This window comes from Passer domesticus, chromosome 9, assembly GCF_036417665.1.
Source record: "Passer domesticus isolate bPasDom1 chromosome 9, bPasDom1.hap1, whole genome shotgun sequence".
NCBI classification, from domain to species: Eukaryota; Metazoa; Chordata; class Aves; order Passeriformes; family Passeridae; genus Passer; species Passer domesticus.
Genome location: NC_087482.1, coordinates 25,114,939 through 25,132,762, shown reverse-complemented (window position 1 = coordinate 25,132,762; position 17,824 = coordinate 25,114,939). Strand labels below are relative to the sequence as shown.

General features: G+C 42.9%; 1 protein-coding gene across 16 annotated transcripts in view; it reads left to right on the top strand.

The window, feature by feature from the left end:
* The window catches only part of IQSEC1 (IQ motif and Sec7 domain ArfGEF 1), a 281,322-nt gene that overhangs the window by 221,818 nt on the left and 41,680 nt on the right, over positions 1-17,824 (top strand). The window contains exon 1 of one of the 16 annotated variants that reach the window (XM_064432150.1): positions 3,417-3,552. The exons of 14 other annotated variants lie outside the window; for them this stretch is intronic. In XM_064432150.1, the coding sequence (XP_064288220.1) occupies positions 3,488-3,552 (65 nt within the window). In that variant the 5' untranslated portion in view covers positions 3,417-3,487. Of the gene's footprint in view, positions 1-3,416; positions 3,553-17,824 lie in introns of those variants that run through there. One more of the 16 variants, XM_064432151.1, reaches the window with a different exon arrangement.

Here is a 17,824-nt window from a genome sequence, read left to right as displayed (position 1 = left end):
CTGATTTTTGTGTGTTGGCATTAAAAATGAAATAATCTAGTACAGAGCCATGGAAAATGCAGAAATGTGTATGAGAAAAGATAAATCCACTTTGCGGGGGACACAAAACTGGGGTGAGTACAGGAGCATGTTAGCTTTTGAAAAATTCCCTGACATACCTGAGAATTCCCGCGTAATTCCAGGTCATGTGGGAACATTATGATGTTTTATATGGTTAGAGGATTGATTACTGTTCACGGATGCACACTGTTCAGTGTGCACCAGAACATAATAATGTGAAAGAGGATTGTGCTCTGCATCCTTGAAACTGATATATCCCAATCTTTTTTTACTGAACACTTTTATATTAGGTGTACAGGTAAAGCATGGGTGGAGGGAAAGCATGAGAAACAGAGAATTCACCATGGGAGGCAGGATGTGGGGCATCCACATGGGTTAGCATATTTTTTTCATTAATATCCCCTCAAATCCCACTGTGAGAGGAATAACAGGTATTTTGACCTGTATATGCAGTTTATTTTACAATGCTGCATGGCTGTATTTATACTCTGCAGGAAGAAAACTACTCCCTAGTAGTTTTTTCTGTTTTTTTTTTTTGTTTTTTTTTTTTGCCTGTGTAACCCTTTGCTTTTATTCAAGCAAAATGCAAAACAAATGCTTATTTTTCAGCCTTCTCAGATCTTAGAAATAACGGTGTATTAAATGTGATTAAAGTGGGAATTACCCTTTAAGCAGGGTCATAATTACTGTAGATTTGGATGGCATATTGTACAAATTGCTGTGTGCTCATAATTACAAATTGAGTTTGTTGCACTCTGGGGGTTTACAAACTTTGTTTTAGCCATTAACACATTAAATAGCAGTGATTTATGTAAATTACTGGATAAACCAAAATTTCAGTGTTTCATTTAATCTAAGGTTTAATTCTATTTCTGTATTAGAAATGAAATAGGTTTAGCTTTAGCATGGAGGGTTGAATGGTTTGAGTGAGTCATTCACTGCTGAGATATTGTAGTTTGAGAGTGCTGTTTGTTGGGCAGCTGGCTGGAAACTGCAGTGGTGCAAAGTGAATGAAGCAGCAGCTGCAGTGAGTGAGCTGCTTGTCACAGTAAGCTCTTCCCGAGGCTGGCCAGCTTGCTTCACAACCATTTCCCTCAAACTTCTGGGTTGGTCTGGAAAGTGTAAAATCACGCCTTAAAATCTTTGTTTACTTCCTCTTCAGAGAGATTTCCCAGTTCCTTCATTTGTGCTTAAGTCAAGTTGATTTAACAGAGCAAGGATCACTTCGTGTTGTGCTGTTAGTTGTGCTCCAAGAAATTGCCAGGAATAAGGATAGTAGGACATGAAAAGTTACTTTTTGATCTCCTTACACCGCACTACAAATTTCCACAATATCTTAGTGGCAGCTCTAACGCTAGTTCAGTGTCAAAATAGCAGCAGGAGAACATACATCCTACTGGTTCTGCCAAAGCTTCCTATGCAAAGTGCAGATCAATGAAGTGCTGTAGGAGCCCACGTTTGGCTCTGTAGAGAGCCTTTTCTTGGTAGAAAAACCTCTCCTACCCCTGTCTTCTGGGGCCTGAAACCTCAGCTCTGTGTGTTCAGCACCTCTGCCATCAGGATGGCAAAGAAACGTAGCTATGTGCCACCAAAAATTGCCCTAAGAAGTCATAGGCTTTGAGATCTCTGCTAAATCACCACGTGAGACAGGGTGGATTGTGTGGTGTGGATTACAGTTATTGTTACCTGAGGGAAAATTGAATGTACACTATTGATTATGGTTGAATTAAAATGCTTTTGGAATGTTGAAGCATTCACAAAAAATCCCTCCAAAAATAACTGCAACAGGCTGCCTCGACTCAGAAACCACAATGTTGTCTGCGTAGTGCAGCAAGAATTTGTTTTTCTGTGTTTAATTCCCGCCATTGGAATACATGCAATATCTTAAATGCGTAGATGATTTGGGCATTTAATCTTCATGTTAAATGTTAACAACATATTCAAGCAAAAAATGAGTTAACAAAAACTTTGTACCTGAATGGTCAAAACTAAATTGGGAATTCTGGATGCTTGACATTGATGGAGGGGGGGAAAGCCATCTGTAACAACTATCCATGCAGTGTTTGGAATGGGATGTGTTTATATTGCTTGGTTATTTGCTGATCTAGCGTGATCGTATCTGTGGAAGGAAGATTGTGTTTGAAGTGGCTTCAGGAAAGCACATTCTTCAGAAAATTCTGTGACTGCTTTGGAGGTCAGAGCTTTCCAGCCACACTTTCCAGTGTGTCTCCTTCCTTCACAGCCCACGCTAAAACTGTCTGCACTTGGTTCCTAAATGGAAACTGGTTTCCGAAGGAGAAGTTGACTTTTGGGAACTGCCTGTGTCTGTTTTGGATTTGTCTCTGTTTACAAATAGAGACGAAGCTTGATGCAGGAGGCACTGAGTGAGGACCAGAAAAACGTGGGATTGTGGATCCCAGACGTTCTGCGGGGAAGAGGCTGTCTGGATAATCATTAGATGTTGAAAGCAGGCATTGCAGCGTAAATAGTCTCTGGTTGGAGTCTTGCAGGGACATTCCTATGAAAACAGCCGGTGTAGGTGTGTCCTTCCTTAACATGTTTGAGTTTCACTGAAAGCTAGTTAAACTCGGGCTTATTGGAATCTATGCCTAACACTTCCTTAGGAAACTATGCAAAACGCACACTCCATCCAAATGTTTAACTAAAATCGCCTCGATTCTTTTCACCACCCTGAAAGACGCCATCAGCCCTCATGGGATGTAGCAATACGAGGTATGTCCCTATGCACATCTTCGCGCCGTGCTCCTCCTTGCACCCGGTTCTCCCGAGCGACACTTTCAGTTCCTGACTAAAGTTTCCCCAAACTACAGAGCTTTGTTGTGTTATTACAGGGTATGAAGGTGTGGGGAGGATGTGGCGATTTTGTTGTCGGGGGGCCGGGGGCCCCTCGGGCCGGGCTCCGGCGGGCACCGTTCGGTGCCCGCCGGAGCCGGCCCGAGGTGCCCCCGGCCACGGTGAGGGTAGTGAGGGCGGCTGGCGTGAGGGGAGTTTTGGAGAACCGTGCCCGCTGGAGCCGCACCGAGAAGCCCCCGGGCATGATGAGGGCTGTGAGGGCGGCTGGCGTGAGGGGAGTTTTGGAGAACCGTGCCCGCTGGAGCCGCACCGAGAAGCCCCCGGGCATGATGAGGGCTGTGAGGGCGGCTGGCGTGAGGGGAGTTTTGGAGAACTGTGCCCGCTGGAGCCGCACGGAGAAGCCCGCGGGTATGGTGAGGGGTGTGAGGGCTGCTGGAGGGACGGGACCCTCGGAGCCGCGCTTTTCCCGGGAATCCCGCCCTCCACGCGTGCGCTCTGCCCGCTTCCCTGCCTGCCCCGCCGCCGGCGGCTGAGGGGAGCGGGCGCGGGGCGGGGCGGCCCGAGGGGCGGCTATGGTGGCGCGGAGCTGCCCGCCCGACACTCCGGCCCGGCGATGTGGTGCCTGCACTGCAGCTCGGAGCGGACCCAGTCGCTGCTGGAGCTGGAGCTGGACAGCTGGTGAGCGCTGCCGAGGGCTGCGGGGGTGAACCCCGCGCCGCCGCTGCCGCACAAAGGGCTCCGCGCCGCCAGCGCCGCCGCTGCCCGGGCTCGCTGTGGGGCGGTGCGGGAGGATGGGACTGGGGGATCCTGCTGGCACCCTTTTGTCCCTGGGGTCACCCCTGTTGTCCCTGGGGGTTGTCCCCGGGATGTCTCCGGGTCGCGGCGGTGGGGAGCTCGTTCCCTGTGTCCGGCTCGGGAGCGGGGGCAGGCGGAGGCTCAGTGTGCCCTGCAGGAGCCGAGGGCTCGGTCATCTCCGTGGGTTAACCGCGGCCCCGCTGCGACAGGCAGAGCCCTGGATCGGCAGCGGGCTGCGGGCTGAGCCGGCGTGTGCCGCTCCAGACGCCCGTGTGTAAACACTGCATTTCGGGAGAGAGCAAGAATCACATGATTTGTGTCAAACCCGTGTGAGTTTGGCTGCAGAGCTCTGGTACAGGCTGTTCCCGGTGTCTGGGGCCGGCCGGAGACCTGGCCTTGGCCTGGCTACACGGGAAGGTGTGTCACACTCAGAGGGGTAAATCAGCATTTGCCACTCGTGCCCTCAGCCAGAAAATAAGATTAAAAAAAAGTTTAGTTCTAAGGCATTTAAAGTACAGACACTTGAATAATTGCCGCAGGAGAAACAGAGTGGGATTTGTCATGTTAACACATACAGTCCCTATTGTAAGGATGTTGTTAATTACCAAAATAATGCATGTCAAAAGTACAGCAACACAGAACTCTGTTCATGAGCTGCTTGAAAACTCCAGGCACAAACGAGTTTTCTTCTGGTGTGATGCTGTGTGTGGATTTATGATAAACTAAAAAAGTTATCCTGCACTTGCAGTGCACTTGCAGAATGACTTTATCTCTGATGCATTGTGGAAGTTCATTCCACAAAGTAATTCAGCCAAGTGCTGAACTGTTTGACTCTTAAAGAATATTCAACTTAGCTAAAGATAGAAAACATCTTAAATTGGGTGTGGGCATGTGTGGAAAAATATAAAAGGAGGAAATGACTGGATTCAGTGTAACTGTGTATGAATGCAGTAGTTGCTTGTCTAGGAAAAAAAAGGCAAAATATTTTTTGATAAAGAGAAGTGTTTCATAGTACAATTTAGTCATACATTTAATGATCCTTCAGCCCATTTTTTACCCTTAAGGAAAAGAATAATGAAAGTTTCCTATGTGGAGTTGGCAGTGTTTGCATAAGTGATGTTACCTTTGCGTGGCTTGCTAAAAACATAATTCATAACAGTTATTTTAGTGACAGATTTGCCTATTACACAGTAACGGTCTGTTATTCATCATTGTTTCAGACTTTTTTCCTCCATTTGTACATTGCTATGCACTTCCTTTCAGTTAAACTTGATTATTCTGCCTGATGTGCTAAAAGAGGAATTGCTGAGTACTTAGTTTGGATAGTTGTATTTAACTGTGTCTATTCTTGTGGTAGATATCTTTCATATAAACACAGAATTCATGACATCTAGCGAGTGCTTTGGGAGATCTACAGCCATGCTGAATAAAATGATCCATTTACCATTTGGTTCTACTTTTGTACCAGATTTGGTTTTGCTGTTGGGATGTCCTGTTCTATTTCCTGAAAGATATTGAGAGTACTGTTACAAAGTAGTCAGCTGGGCTTTTTTTCTCCTGGTTAAATAGAAGCTCAATGTTCAAGTTTCCCATGAGAAATCATCCATCATCCTTTTTTCTATTTCTACTAATCTGAAATAATTCATTATCATCCAAGATACTGTAATCCAAGATCTGGAGCTCACCAGTGAAAACAGCATCAACAGCATTCAGTACCAACAGCGTTCATCTTCTTTGCCCCTTTAGAAGCCCTCCGGGAATCCTGTGCAGTTAATAAACAACCTGCAGTTCAGTTTCATGGAATAATTGGCAGCTTTCAGGCAAGGAAGCCCAAGGATTCAATTTTTGCACTGAAAAGTGCAAATACCAAGTTGAACAGTAACTCTGATTTGTTGTTCAGGTTAGAGTGTTGTATTGGAAGGTTGCAGGGACTGGATCCAGGGGGTGCCTGCTGGGCAAGGAGACCTTCTCTGCTGGAGAAGGTGCCTCACCAGTGGTTTGCTGGGTGTTCCTCTGGAGAAATGGGAAGTGATTTCTTAGGATTTCATGGCCTTACATGAGTTTTCCTACCCTGTGACCATTTCATGTTTGCAAAATGAAAAATCTTTCAAGAGAATCTGTTCATATGGCTGTAGAAAGTGTTCCTCCCAATACTGGGTCTTAATGAGGAGAAAACTTCTCCATTGCTTGGAGGCTGGGGCTGTTTCATGCCTTTGGGGGCCTCAGGAGCAGTGCAAGGACTTCTGGTGGAACACCTCCTTTGAGACAACAGCTTATCTTCATACTGGTGATGTTTCCCCCGGAGTCTAAAGATGCCAATTCAGGGCAGCAGCTCTGTGAAGAGGCAAATCCCATAGCGGTGTAGCTGATGAGCTGGGTGACTGCTCTGAGGATGCCTGCAAACTGTGCCTGCCCTGGGCACCAGTGAGAGGGAGATGGGTAATGAAAGCTGGCCTAGGGGTGATCGGTGCTCTGGTGGTGGATGCCATTACCTGTAGGTGTTAAACAGCTGCTCACACACTTCTGTTGTGTCCCTTGGTGTTTAACACCACTGCTGTTCAAAGTGCAGTAAAACCTTGGGACACAAGTGCTGGAAGTGAGGAGCTGCTTTCTGAGTGAGCCATGAGGCTTCCAGCTCCTGCAGGATTCTGAGAGGTGCAAAGGAGGGTTTAAGGTACTGCATTTTTCAATATTGGATTTTTAAAAAAATTGTGAAGCACCACAGCCCGAGTCTGGGTTGTTGTGCCCTTTCATTGCAAGGATTTACCATAATTCATAAAGGTCTTTCAGGATGCAATTTTTTTGCTCCTTCAGCATTTACATGGTTCTTCCTCTGTTAGACCCAATGGTAATTTTGTCATTAATTTCAGAGTCAGGAATATTTTAATCACAGCAGCTGTCAATCAATTATTTCTTTTTATGTTTATTTAATAACAGAACTGCAGGAGACCTCAGAAACTGTAACTGAGGGGGAGCCCTGATTGCTCTGTTAGTTACAAATTAAATTTGTGAGGATGTGCCCCTAACCCAGACACTGCCTGATCTACAGAGCAACTGGAAACATGAGGAGCTGGCTCATGAGTTATGGGGGAAAGTGTGGTGGTGTGTTGCTTTTGTGAACCAAGCTTTGTTTAGATGTCATTTGTATTTAAACAGGGTACAGGCCACAAGCCAAATTTATATTCCCGAGTTTGCTGCTTTATTTCTGTTGCCTCAGAAGACTGTATAGTTACAAGAGCAGAACTAGCCCTGTGTTTGGGGCTAAAAATTCAGTTTTAATATCTTGTATATTGCCATTTTATGTCAAAAATTATGTAAATACAGGTTTTGTTGAATACATGCATCTTTGTTGTGCAGAAACAGTTACTGATCATGGACTTTTTTAGCAAGACTTATTAATCAAAAATATTTTACTTACGTAGCCCTTCTCATGTCGTCTGGGAATCCATTTGAATTTTATTTAGGTTCCATTTAGGGTACAGACAGAGATGGCAACTTCAGTGCACTGCTGTGATTTGACTCCAGGTTTCCAGAGAAGAACAGATGCTGCTTTAATCCACTGTAGCACAAAGCCCCAGTATTACGTTAAAGGGGAATGCAAATTTAGCTAAATAAATCCTTTTGCTTCCTTACAATAGACAAAAGACTAGAATCGTTCTCATGAAATAATTGTAGAGATGTCTTTAATAAAAATAAAGTAAAGAAGACAAGCTTTGGTATGATAAAAAAAATCAAACCATTTAGTCACTGTGAGAGAAGCAGAAAATTAGAATGATGGCTTTGATAGCCTTTACTACAGGAAATTGATGTATTATATCTGTTAATGAGATTCTTTCAGTAGTTCAGTGTCATCCCAGTTAAACTTGTGCTTATAAACAAAGGACACAATTCCCAGTTGCCTTCTGCTGTGCAAGCACAAACAAAATGCCAGAGCTGTGGTCTGACTTGCATTTACATCAGTGGCTACATACGGGGCATGGCCATAGAAAGAGAATCCTTAGCTTGTTTTGAGGGATGCCTGTATTACTTAGTCAAAAAAATTCCAGTGGCCCCTAAAACTCAGCAGATTAACAAGGATGGATGTTCTTTTTCTGTCCTGAGCACAGAAAAAGAAAACCAACTTCCTTCTCTTTGTTAATATATCCATGACCTTTCCAGTCATCCTCACACAAGGCAAAGGCAGCAAGGATGCAAAGCTGAAGGGTTTTCTGTCCCAGGGAGTGTTTGCAGCCAGCCCTGACTCTGCGCTACAGGAGCATTTACAGTTTGTTTTTAATTTAATTTTCACTCCCCAGCTTTCTGGCAGAATGGGCCCAGCTCCATCTCGGATCACACGGAGAGCTGGAAATGGCAGTGGGACCCTGAGCTGCGTTTAACTCGAGTGCAGTGATGCTTTTTAGTAGCCTGGAGTAGGAGTGGTTACAGGAGATCATTCTGTTGTCATGGTCAGGTTGGGACAGGCCATGTCAGTGCTTGCACAGAATTCCTAGGGTACACCCATGGGAAGGAGTGGATGATTTAGTAGGGAGCTGGCCTGCCTTTAAAGACAGTACCAGAGACAGGGTTTCCCTCCTGGTTTGGGGGTTGTGCTCAGGAAGCCATCCTTCAAATGAGAGGGACAGCAGTGTTCCTGATCCAGCTGCAGCTCCCAGGGCTCTGGGTACAGAGAACAGGCCTGTATAAATCCCTGTCCTTCTGGTCATGTTGCAGCCTAAGAATAGGTTTTCTCTCAATCTAACATCACTCTGTTTTCAATCAGGAATAAAATTATTTTTCTTTCTGTGTGGTTCTTCTTATAGTAATGCAATGTGAATTGGCTGTTGAGTTTCCATTCTAGAGGCGTCTGGGGTGATTCTCGTGCTTCAAAGTTACCTTTTCACAAGGTGTTAAATGTTAGATAATGTCAGCTGTTCTTGGATTCATGAAAGGAAGTTCATTATTATTGTTTATATTTTCTTTTCTTGTGTTTTATTCTGTGAACCTTGTTTGGAAGATATCAGTGATGTCGAGTATTATTAGAAACTGAAGAAGGAGCTGATTTTAATTCTCTTAGATTTGAAAGAATGGGACTTTACAGCTGATAGTTTCCTGTTGATATTAGTCATTAATGCCTTGTGAAGGAAGAGAGAACAGAGGATTACCTGGACTTAATGGAACTTGTCCCAAATGATGACAATGTGATGCAAACTTGGATTCTTTATGTGTTATTAAGAAGTCATTAAGATGTTTTTGATTAGGTTAGCATAGAAGAAACGTATTCCAGGTTTTCCTACCACAGTGCAGCATGTTACACAAGACCATTTCCCACTGTCTTTGGTTGAGATTTTCGAAATCTGTCTTTGCACGATATCACATTTTCATTTCACAAAGTGGTGACCCTTGTTATCAGAAACTGGGCTTCTACCCCTGTCCTAAAAGACACTTTTCCATTGTGGAAAGATCTGTGAACTTTGCCATGATGAAGAGCCTACAGATGACCAAGAGTTACCCAGGTTGTGTATTTCAGACTCCTGTTGTGGTTGAGCAGCCTCACGCGCAGCCCCAGCTAAGCCAAGCTTCATCCCCATTGCAGACTGTCACAGAATATTCCTGAGCTGGGAGGAACCCACAGGGATCCTGAATCCAACTCTAAACAAAAGGCAGTGCAGTGTGTTGGTGGTTCTGGGAGCCTGCAGTGCTGGGCAGCTGTGCTGCACCCAAAGGAAGCTGCAACATGCCCTGCACAGCCCAGAAACTGCTCCTCTTCTCTGTGTGTGCAGTAAAAGATTTCCAAGGCAGGAATTGCTACCTGTGTTACTCTTTCATTGTCATCAGTGAGGTGAGTCAGAGTTCTATTGAAGGCCTACACTTAATTCCTCTCTGACAGAGAAAGAGCTGTAAAATGTATAGACTCAGCATAATGGGGAGGAAATGTAAAAGGAAGGAAGTTTGTGAATGAGAAAAAGCATCTGTCAGCTCTTTAGCTGATTTAGAGGTTATGAGCAATCTTCTGAGGTCTCGTTTCTACAAGAGGGGAGATTTATGTGTGGTATCTTTGAGTGTGTCTGCAGATACCTTCTGTGTTTGAACACATTGCCTTGAACCTAAGGATCATCTACAACACTGTCTTTTCCACCAAGCCCCATACTTCCAACAAAAAAAATCTCCTTTTATCTGGTTTCCTTAAACACTATGTTCTGTACACTCTGACATAAACCTTGGGTGTGCAGCAGAGGATAAAATCTCCCTTTTATGAGGATGCCTGTGGTTACAGAGAGGTGAGCAGTGCTCCTGTTCCAGTGAGTTACAACACCTCTCTCCTGTTGTGGGCAGTGTGCTCAAGGCCAGTTCCTGCTCTCACTGGCTGGGTAACAACACCCTGAGCTTCCCTGGGAGCAGGAACAAGTGCTGTGTTCTCATCCTTTTTTTTCCTACCTGCTGAGAGTTTCCCATGCCCATTTGCACTTAAACATTTCAAAATTACATTGTTTTCCCTTAAAGAAAACTGGTAGGGTTTCATTCTCTTTTTGGGTTGGTTTTTATTTTTTTGAGACTTGGCACAGCAAAGTTGGCAGTCAAAGTGGAGGGTTTGTGCAGTGATTAAAATGGAGTGGGACTTTTATATATATGTTCAGATTCAATTAAATATGTGAGAGGTTTCTCTGATCAAACTTGTAACAGCCCATCCTCTTTTGGATTGGCTTTTTAAAGTATGTTACTCTGTAATTTTTTTTGAGTTTCATCTGTAACTACAGAGGGAAGTCAACCAACTACTAGAAGTTGAACAGTCGTCCCTTTCTGATTTTAAAAGAAGATAATTTTGACCAACTGTTTCTTAAATCCTAGAGAGACAGCAAAGTATCTCATGTTCATCAGTGCCATTGTTTGGAAGCACAACTCATTAGATAACAGCAATATATAAGTCATGGAAAGGAAATATTTTGGTTGTTCTAAATAGGTCCTTTTGTACACATTCATTTGCTACAGAAGTTAAAATATGGTCTAAATGAACACAGTTAGTGTTCATTTAGTTCTCTGAGACTTTGCTCAAAGAGACTTTACTCTTTCGGTACAGAAAGATGGTTTTGTTGTCATTTCTGCTGCATGGACCTTCTGCATGCTCTTTGTTTATGCTGGTTCTTAATTTCCCTCACAGACTGGGAAACACTGGAACTTGTTCCCAGCGCTCTGTACTGTGTCGTAAGCATTTCAAATAGTTCAGGGGAAAACCTTTAAAATGAGTTAGGCTTTATTTGATCTAATTTGATATTTATTTTTTATTATATTGATTTGATTTATATTAATTTTATTATATTTGATATGAGATAATTTTAACCATCTATTTAACTAGAATGTTCTAGGTATGACATTTCTGGGCCTGAAACATTGACTCATTAAACAGGAATTTGTTAAGCATCTTCAAAGTAGTTGATGTTTCTATCATACATGGAACAGAAGAGGGGAAAGAAGAGTTTTATCCACCAAGACCTGACTGGGAAGAGGAAATCGGTGCTTGTCTCTGGCAGAAGCTGACTGCCAGCAAGCTGATTGCTCAGCAGCAGTGCTGTTCTCTCACCCCTTCCTGGGACAGGCTTGACACAACAGCTGAAGAGGTGAAAGAGGAGGATGGTTGGCACAGGACACCAAGGATTCTTGCATTGTATCAAATGCTGCTTCAGCTGTGTGTGCAAATCAGGGTTTTTCAGCTGCAGATACTAAATCTTCCTTTTTAAACTTAGCAGTGTCTGAAGGGCCTATCATATAGACAGTGGAATGTGTGCTCATATCTTGCTATCTTCAGTACATGTCATATATAGTGTGGCTTTGCTAAATTAAGAGGATTTCTGCTGCTGAATTGTGTATCTAAATAAATTGTAAATAGTTGAGGTCAAATTCTACTACAGCTGCATTGAGAAACTCCACAAATTTTTCAAGCTTATCATGTTGTGTAAAAGTTTGCTTAGGAGGGACAGGACAAAGTCTGCGGTGGGAGGCAGACCTTCACAGATTTTGTTAAGTGATCCAGCCCACAGACACCACAGTTACATTAAAATTGTTAGCTCTATTCCATGTAAGAAACAAAGCATCCTTTTGAAACATACAGAACATTTTGTGATCTTAATGTGTTTTATGCTGACACATCAAAAAGAAGAACTGGCCATAAAAAAACTTTAAAAATTCTAAAACTTGGGCTGGTTTGAGCCACAAGCCTCAAATTATTACCCCATAGTCATCTTTTAATAATACCCTTTTTTTTTTTTAAGAGTTGTTGCTGAATAAACATATGCTGGGTGATGATTAACACAGATTGGCAGCGAGTGATGCTGGCTGACTTCACCTGAGATAGAAGTGAACATTTGTAAGCTCTACCCAGGTTCTGTTGGGGCTGCCTGTCCCCTTGTTACTTTTGCTAAATAATGACAGTAAAAGACAGCTTTGCCTTCAGCTGGGAGGTTCATGAGGCATTGAATGGTGCTGGGCAGGTTGGGTGGATCCTTCTGTACGTTCTTGTGTCTGATGGCCAATATGCTGCCACTGGTTGACAGAGGTGACCTAAGAGTTGGTTAACTTTCCTTGTTCTCCTTGGAAGCTGAAGATAGCCTCAATAAGCTTTTCCCAAAGGGATATTCTTAGTTCTTAACCCTGTTGTGATATTGCCTAAAATGGGTGGGTTGTTTGCCTCTATTTCCATCTCGCTGCTGTCCATGTCCATGTCAGAAGATGCAGTGCATTCATTCCTGCATTCTGCCTCGGGGGGAGAAAATAACCTCTCATCTCTGCTCTCTGCTGCTGCTGATGGCATCTGAGAGTGTGGGTCAAAATGCCCTGTTTCTAGAAGTGTTTTCATTAATGCCTTTTATGGGGTTACTTGGTGAGAATTAAAGCTTGGCAGTGCCCAGGGGATGGGTGCTGGGGTTGTTGTGTTTGGGAATCAGGGCTTGGAGCAGCTGCAGGTTTGCAGGGCGCTCAGGGGTCCCTGCCTGTGGAGCTCTGCCCTCTCTCAATGCCTCTCAGACTGTTTGACTCAGGCTGCTGTCATTGGCACTCTCACCACAGAATATTACAGAATAAGTGACTGCTTTGTTAGGGTTTGCTTCTGAGACACATGCAAATGGTGTCTGGATTTTTCTTGCAATGATATTTAACTTCAGTCAGATGAATTACCTGGGACATTACTTTGATGTGCATTAAAAGGTTTCATTTGTTTTGAACAGAAACAGCTGAATTGAGAGTGCATTGGAAGTAAAACACATTGGTCAATATTTCTTTCCTGGATCAAAGCTTTTGTCACTGCCTGTGAATGCTGCTGTCCATCATAATGGCTTTGAACTCTTGGCAGGGTGTATTTGAAGGTAGATTGGTTTGTTAATGTTATTGTGCTTATTGAATTCAGGGATTTGTGTAAGTTCTTAATATAATTGACTTCTGTTTACTAGACAGCACAAACCAGACATGGCAATAAGGACTAGGTTCTAGTTCAAACTGCATTAATAATAAGCTTCTGCTCAAATGTTCTCACTCCAGTGGAGAATATTGTATTGGGGGGTGGAGAAAAATGCTAAACCATGGCTTGTGTGAAGTACATATGGCCAGTTCTGCATTTTGAGAACGTTTGGTGGGGTAATTGGAGATAATACAGTGCACACATCAGAGCTTTAATTAAATGCACCTCCTCGTTTATGGCAGAGAGCAGCACAGGTACTGAAGCACGAGGCAGCTTTGAAGCAGGGGGGTTTTTACCCTGTGCCAAAGGAGTGCTGGTGTGAGCTGAAGTTGTGTGGGGAGGCACAGCTCTGGAGAGCAGAGTTCTGCTTGCAATTGTCACTTAAAATTACGCATTCAAACCAGGGCTTCGTTGCACTTGTGAAGGCAAAGTTATGTGCAAGACACTGACTTTTGGAGAGGTTTGTTCCTATGTGGAATGCCCACATTTGGCCTAAACATTTTTGCTATTTGAGTGGTTTGTTTCAGCCGTCATGTTGGAAGTGTCTGGCCATGCCAGCTGCTGCAGCAGCTGCCACCCTGCTTCTCTCTGTTACCCAGTTAGTTCCACGGGCGACTTCTGGTCTGCTTTCTCTGGGCTAGGTAGAGAATTTGGATCTATTTCAAGTGGAGATCTATAATTAGGAGCTAAGATCAGAGTTTGACTGGTTTTAACCTCCACATTTTAAAAGATGGTTGGTGTAAAACAGATGCGTAGCAATTCTTCCTCCCTGGGCATTTGGACCTGTTTATACAGAATATTTATTTTTGAGTGAGGCAGAAGTTTTACTGGAAATGATGTTTATGAAATGAGATTTTAATGCAAAAAGCTTCACTCTGTGGTTTGCATTTAAATCCATCTCATAAATCCTAAGGCAGAGTCCCAAGAAGGTGTCTGGATACTTCAGCTGTGGATATGTTGATGTTTATGGGCAGAAAAGTTTCTGGGACAAAGGAAGGAGATGAATTTGCTGAATTGTTCTGTGAGTACATGTGACTTCAAGGGAACCAGCTTTACATGCATTTTTCTTGAAGAGGGAAAGAGATTGTATGGATCCAGAGAAAAGCAGGCAAGTGAGAGAAGGATAATTTGGCTGAGGAATTTCACAAAGAACCACTCATGCAAATGCTTCACTGTTGCAACAAATAAAATAAAGTATCGAATCTTCATTAAGCTCAATTTGAATTCAGGCTGCACTGACTACCTGGAGTTTTACTGCTGCTGTACCACAGCCCTGCTTTAAAACCTCCCTGCTTCCCAAAGAACAGAGCCCTTGGATTGTCATGGCCAAGCTGAGTGGCTTTATCACCATGTGCTGACTAGAATTTTAAGCTGGGCATGTTTTTGTTGCTGTATTTGTGATACTCGTGCCGCCTTTCCGCAATGTAGAAGAAAAGAAATTTATTCTGTATACCCATGTGTTCATGCTTCTAAGGATCTGAAGTGCTATGGAAAAATCTTTAAAGATGTAACAGCAGAAACTTATTATATTGTCATACTTCTCTTTGTGTCCAAAACAATTTTTTAACAGGATTAATATAATGCTGATTGGTTCTCATGTGTGTACTATCCAGTTGTTAGGGCCTGTTTTCAATTTCATGTCTTTATATTACACTGTTGAAAGTCCATTCTGAAAGAGTGATGAAAAGAATTCTGATTTCAGAGAATGCTCATTGTAAAACAGCTTCTCAAGCATTTGCTCTGTTCTGCTGGGAGGATCTTCTTGGTTCTATTTTAGAATGTTGCATGCAGTTTGGGTTTGGCATTTGCATTATTTAGAAACATGTTTCATTTCTTTGTTCCAAACTGAATCTGCAGCAAACTGGTTTGAACATTTGGGTGATTTCTGTAAGCATATGTTCCCATTATCTTCATATTTTAGTTCTAAAAATGCACAGGGACACTTGGCTGCTTGTAAACTGGGGGGTTTCTGGGCAAGAGGCAGCACTGAATCATTCCTTGCATGTGATGGTATTGTTCTATACTTCCTTTTTATATGCATGTAGTTCTAAAGATAAGGTTTTGGGCCTCAGGAGGAAAGGGACTTTCTGCTTTTCTGGTTTTCAGTTCTCTGTGTTTCATAGTATAAATTCTCTGACAGATAAATTCTTGTGCCTCTGCATCCAAAGCAGCAGCTCCTCTGGTCATTTTGCCATTAGTCAGTGGAACAGATAAATCCATGCTCATGGAAAAGCTTGTGGTTCTCTCCTTACTGGAATTCAGGTCTTTTTTTAAGATTTCCATTTTAAGCTCAAATGTTGGAAGTTCTCTTATTTTCAAAATTTTGTCTTTATTGTGGATTTTTTTTTCTTTGCTAATAGTTTGGCAAGATTTGAAGGAAAAGGAAGGTGTGAATATAAAAATGAAAAATGAGGAGTGATAGTAGATAGACAAACATCCTGAATAATATGTTATTGTTTTAAAATATGGTAGTAGATTTAGCATACTGATGCTAATTACAGCCTTTGTGATTAGAACAATTGAAAGTGTAAAATGAGAGCCAGGGAAGAAAAGACCTGTCAGGCTTGTCCTGCTAAAATGCCTGGAGAGGAAATGTTTTGCTTTTGTCATGGCTAACCACACAACTGGAGAGGGAGAGAGGAGACAGAGCTTCTTCTTATTAGGAAGTTCTTGAAAGGAACTCATCCCTGAATAGTGGGAAATGACTGTAAAATCAGGATCTTTTCCTAGCAACAGCAGCTCCTCCCCTTTTTGTCAGCCTGGATTTTTTTAACGGCATTATAAGCTGAGGTTTATAGAGGAAGAAATTTCTGATAAAAATGCTGATTCAGTCAATGCTGTCAACTGTTTCCAAAAGTTATTTAGTTGCATAAAGTTTTTCAATGGCTCTATTTTTTTTTCATGCAAAGTCATATTAGTAATACTAATTATTTTAAAATATTTCATTTTCATTCTTTAGCTGTTCCATTGTCTGCTTCTTTGTAAAATACTTGCAAGCAACCTTTCACTTTTTCTGGCTTGACAGATAATGAGTGTCTGTTTTTTGCTGAAACAGGTGTGCAATAAAACAGTTGGACTTATAGGTCAATTTCAGCTGTTTTGCATTCTCCTAATAATACACAATTAGAATATTCAACAGATTGCTGTGCTCACTAGTAATATGCAGTTGCACATTGCAGGGAGATAAACCAAATTAATCCACTAGAATTTTTTTAAAACAATGAAATTATCAGTAATTGTACTGGACATGTCTGGTAGGTTGCAGATGCCTCAAATTGGAGACCTTTATTAAAAAGCTATTCATAATTCCAGTTGGGACTTTTAATTAACATTTATTTAATACAATATATATGTATGCATATATAATAAAAGCATAAGTAATAATAATTAACAGTATTACATTGTCCATTTTTGTAGTGTGCTTAATATACTTAATTTCTCACCCATCAGAGAGAGGCAGTGTGTGCAGGGTGTGGAAGTGAAGCAGTGCTGGAGAGGTGTCTCAGCTACTCAGTCCCAGGGAGAATTCTCCTGGTTCTTGCTGCAAGCCTGGAGCAGAGTCCTTGACATTTTTGTGTGTTGGCAGTTTTAGTAAGTGCATAGATAAAAACCACCCCCATAACCCTGTAGGGACTGGCTCGTGTTCTGAGTCTGTGTTACAGAATTGTTGGGTTGGAGAAGCTCTCTCAAGCCACTGAGTCCAGCCATTCCCCAGCACTGCCAAGGCCACCCCTGCCCCGTGTCCCCAGGTGCCACATCCACACGGATTTTAAACTGTCCCACCCAGGGAACAGAGCACCTGTCCAGAGCAGCCAGTTTCTCCAGGAGAAGGCTGAGAGGAGCAGTGCCAAAGGCTTTGCTGAGGTCCCAGCAGGTGCCATCCACAGCCTGTCCCTCACCACTAAAGCAGGTCACCTTGTCACAGGAGGAGAGCAGGTTGGTCAGGCAGGACCTGCCTTTCCCAGCCCCAGGCTGGCCAGACCTGATCTCCAGGGTGACCTGCTCCATGACCTGCCCAGCACTGAGGTCAGGATGGCACATCTGGAGTTCCCCAAACTCCTTCTTAGAGGGGTGTTTCATGTTTGATAACCTGCAGTGACCCAGCCTGCTGGGGAGCGCTGGGACTTGGCTCAGGGAGCACTGCTGCCAGCTCTGTGCTGCTCCCTCGGTGGAGCAATCCAACTTGCCATCCTTGCAGCTTCACACAAGTCATATTTGTTGACATATTTTTCTTCTCCAAACATATGTAAAGTAGAAGAAGTAGAAAGCAAGCTGCTTTTCTCTGCCAGTGAAGTTTCACTTTAATGAAATAATTCATATGGAGCTTCAGCTGCTCCTGAGAGGCCAAGAAGAGCTGAATGGGGGAAAGCCTTAAAGGCTGTGCACGTGTGTTTGCTGGAAGGGCTGTTGTTGTGCCTGTTGTAAAAGGCAATTACTTCCATGCTTCAAAGGTCAGGTGGCAGGGAATAGGCCCATGAACAAAATGAGATCAAGCATTAGAGTCAGTCAAGCATCACATTTATATCTGGAAAAAGTACAAAAGGCAAAGTAAAAATTAAGAAGAAACACTTAACTTTAGTCAGAACTCTTGGCAGATATCCTTGGTCAGAGCTCTTGGTAAGATATCCAACTTCCTGTGATTAGGGCAGTACCCTTTTTGTTGTGAAAAAGTTTGAGGGATCCATCGAAGGCAGCGTTATTAAAATGTCAACAGGAGGTTATAATCAGCAT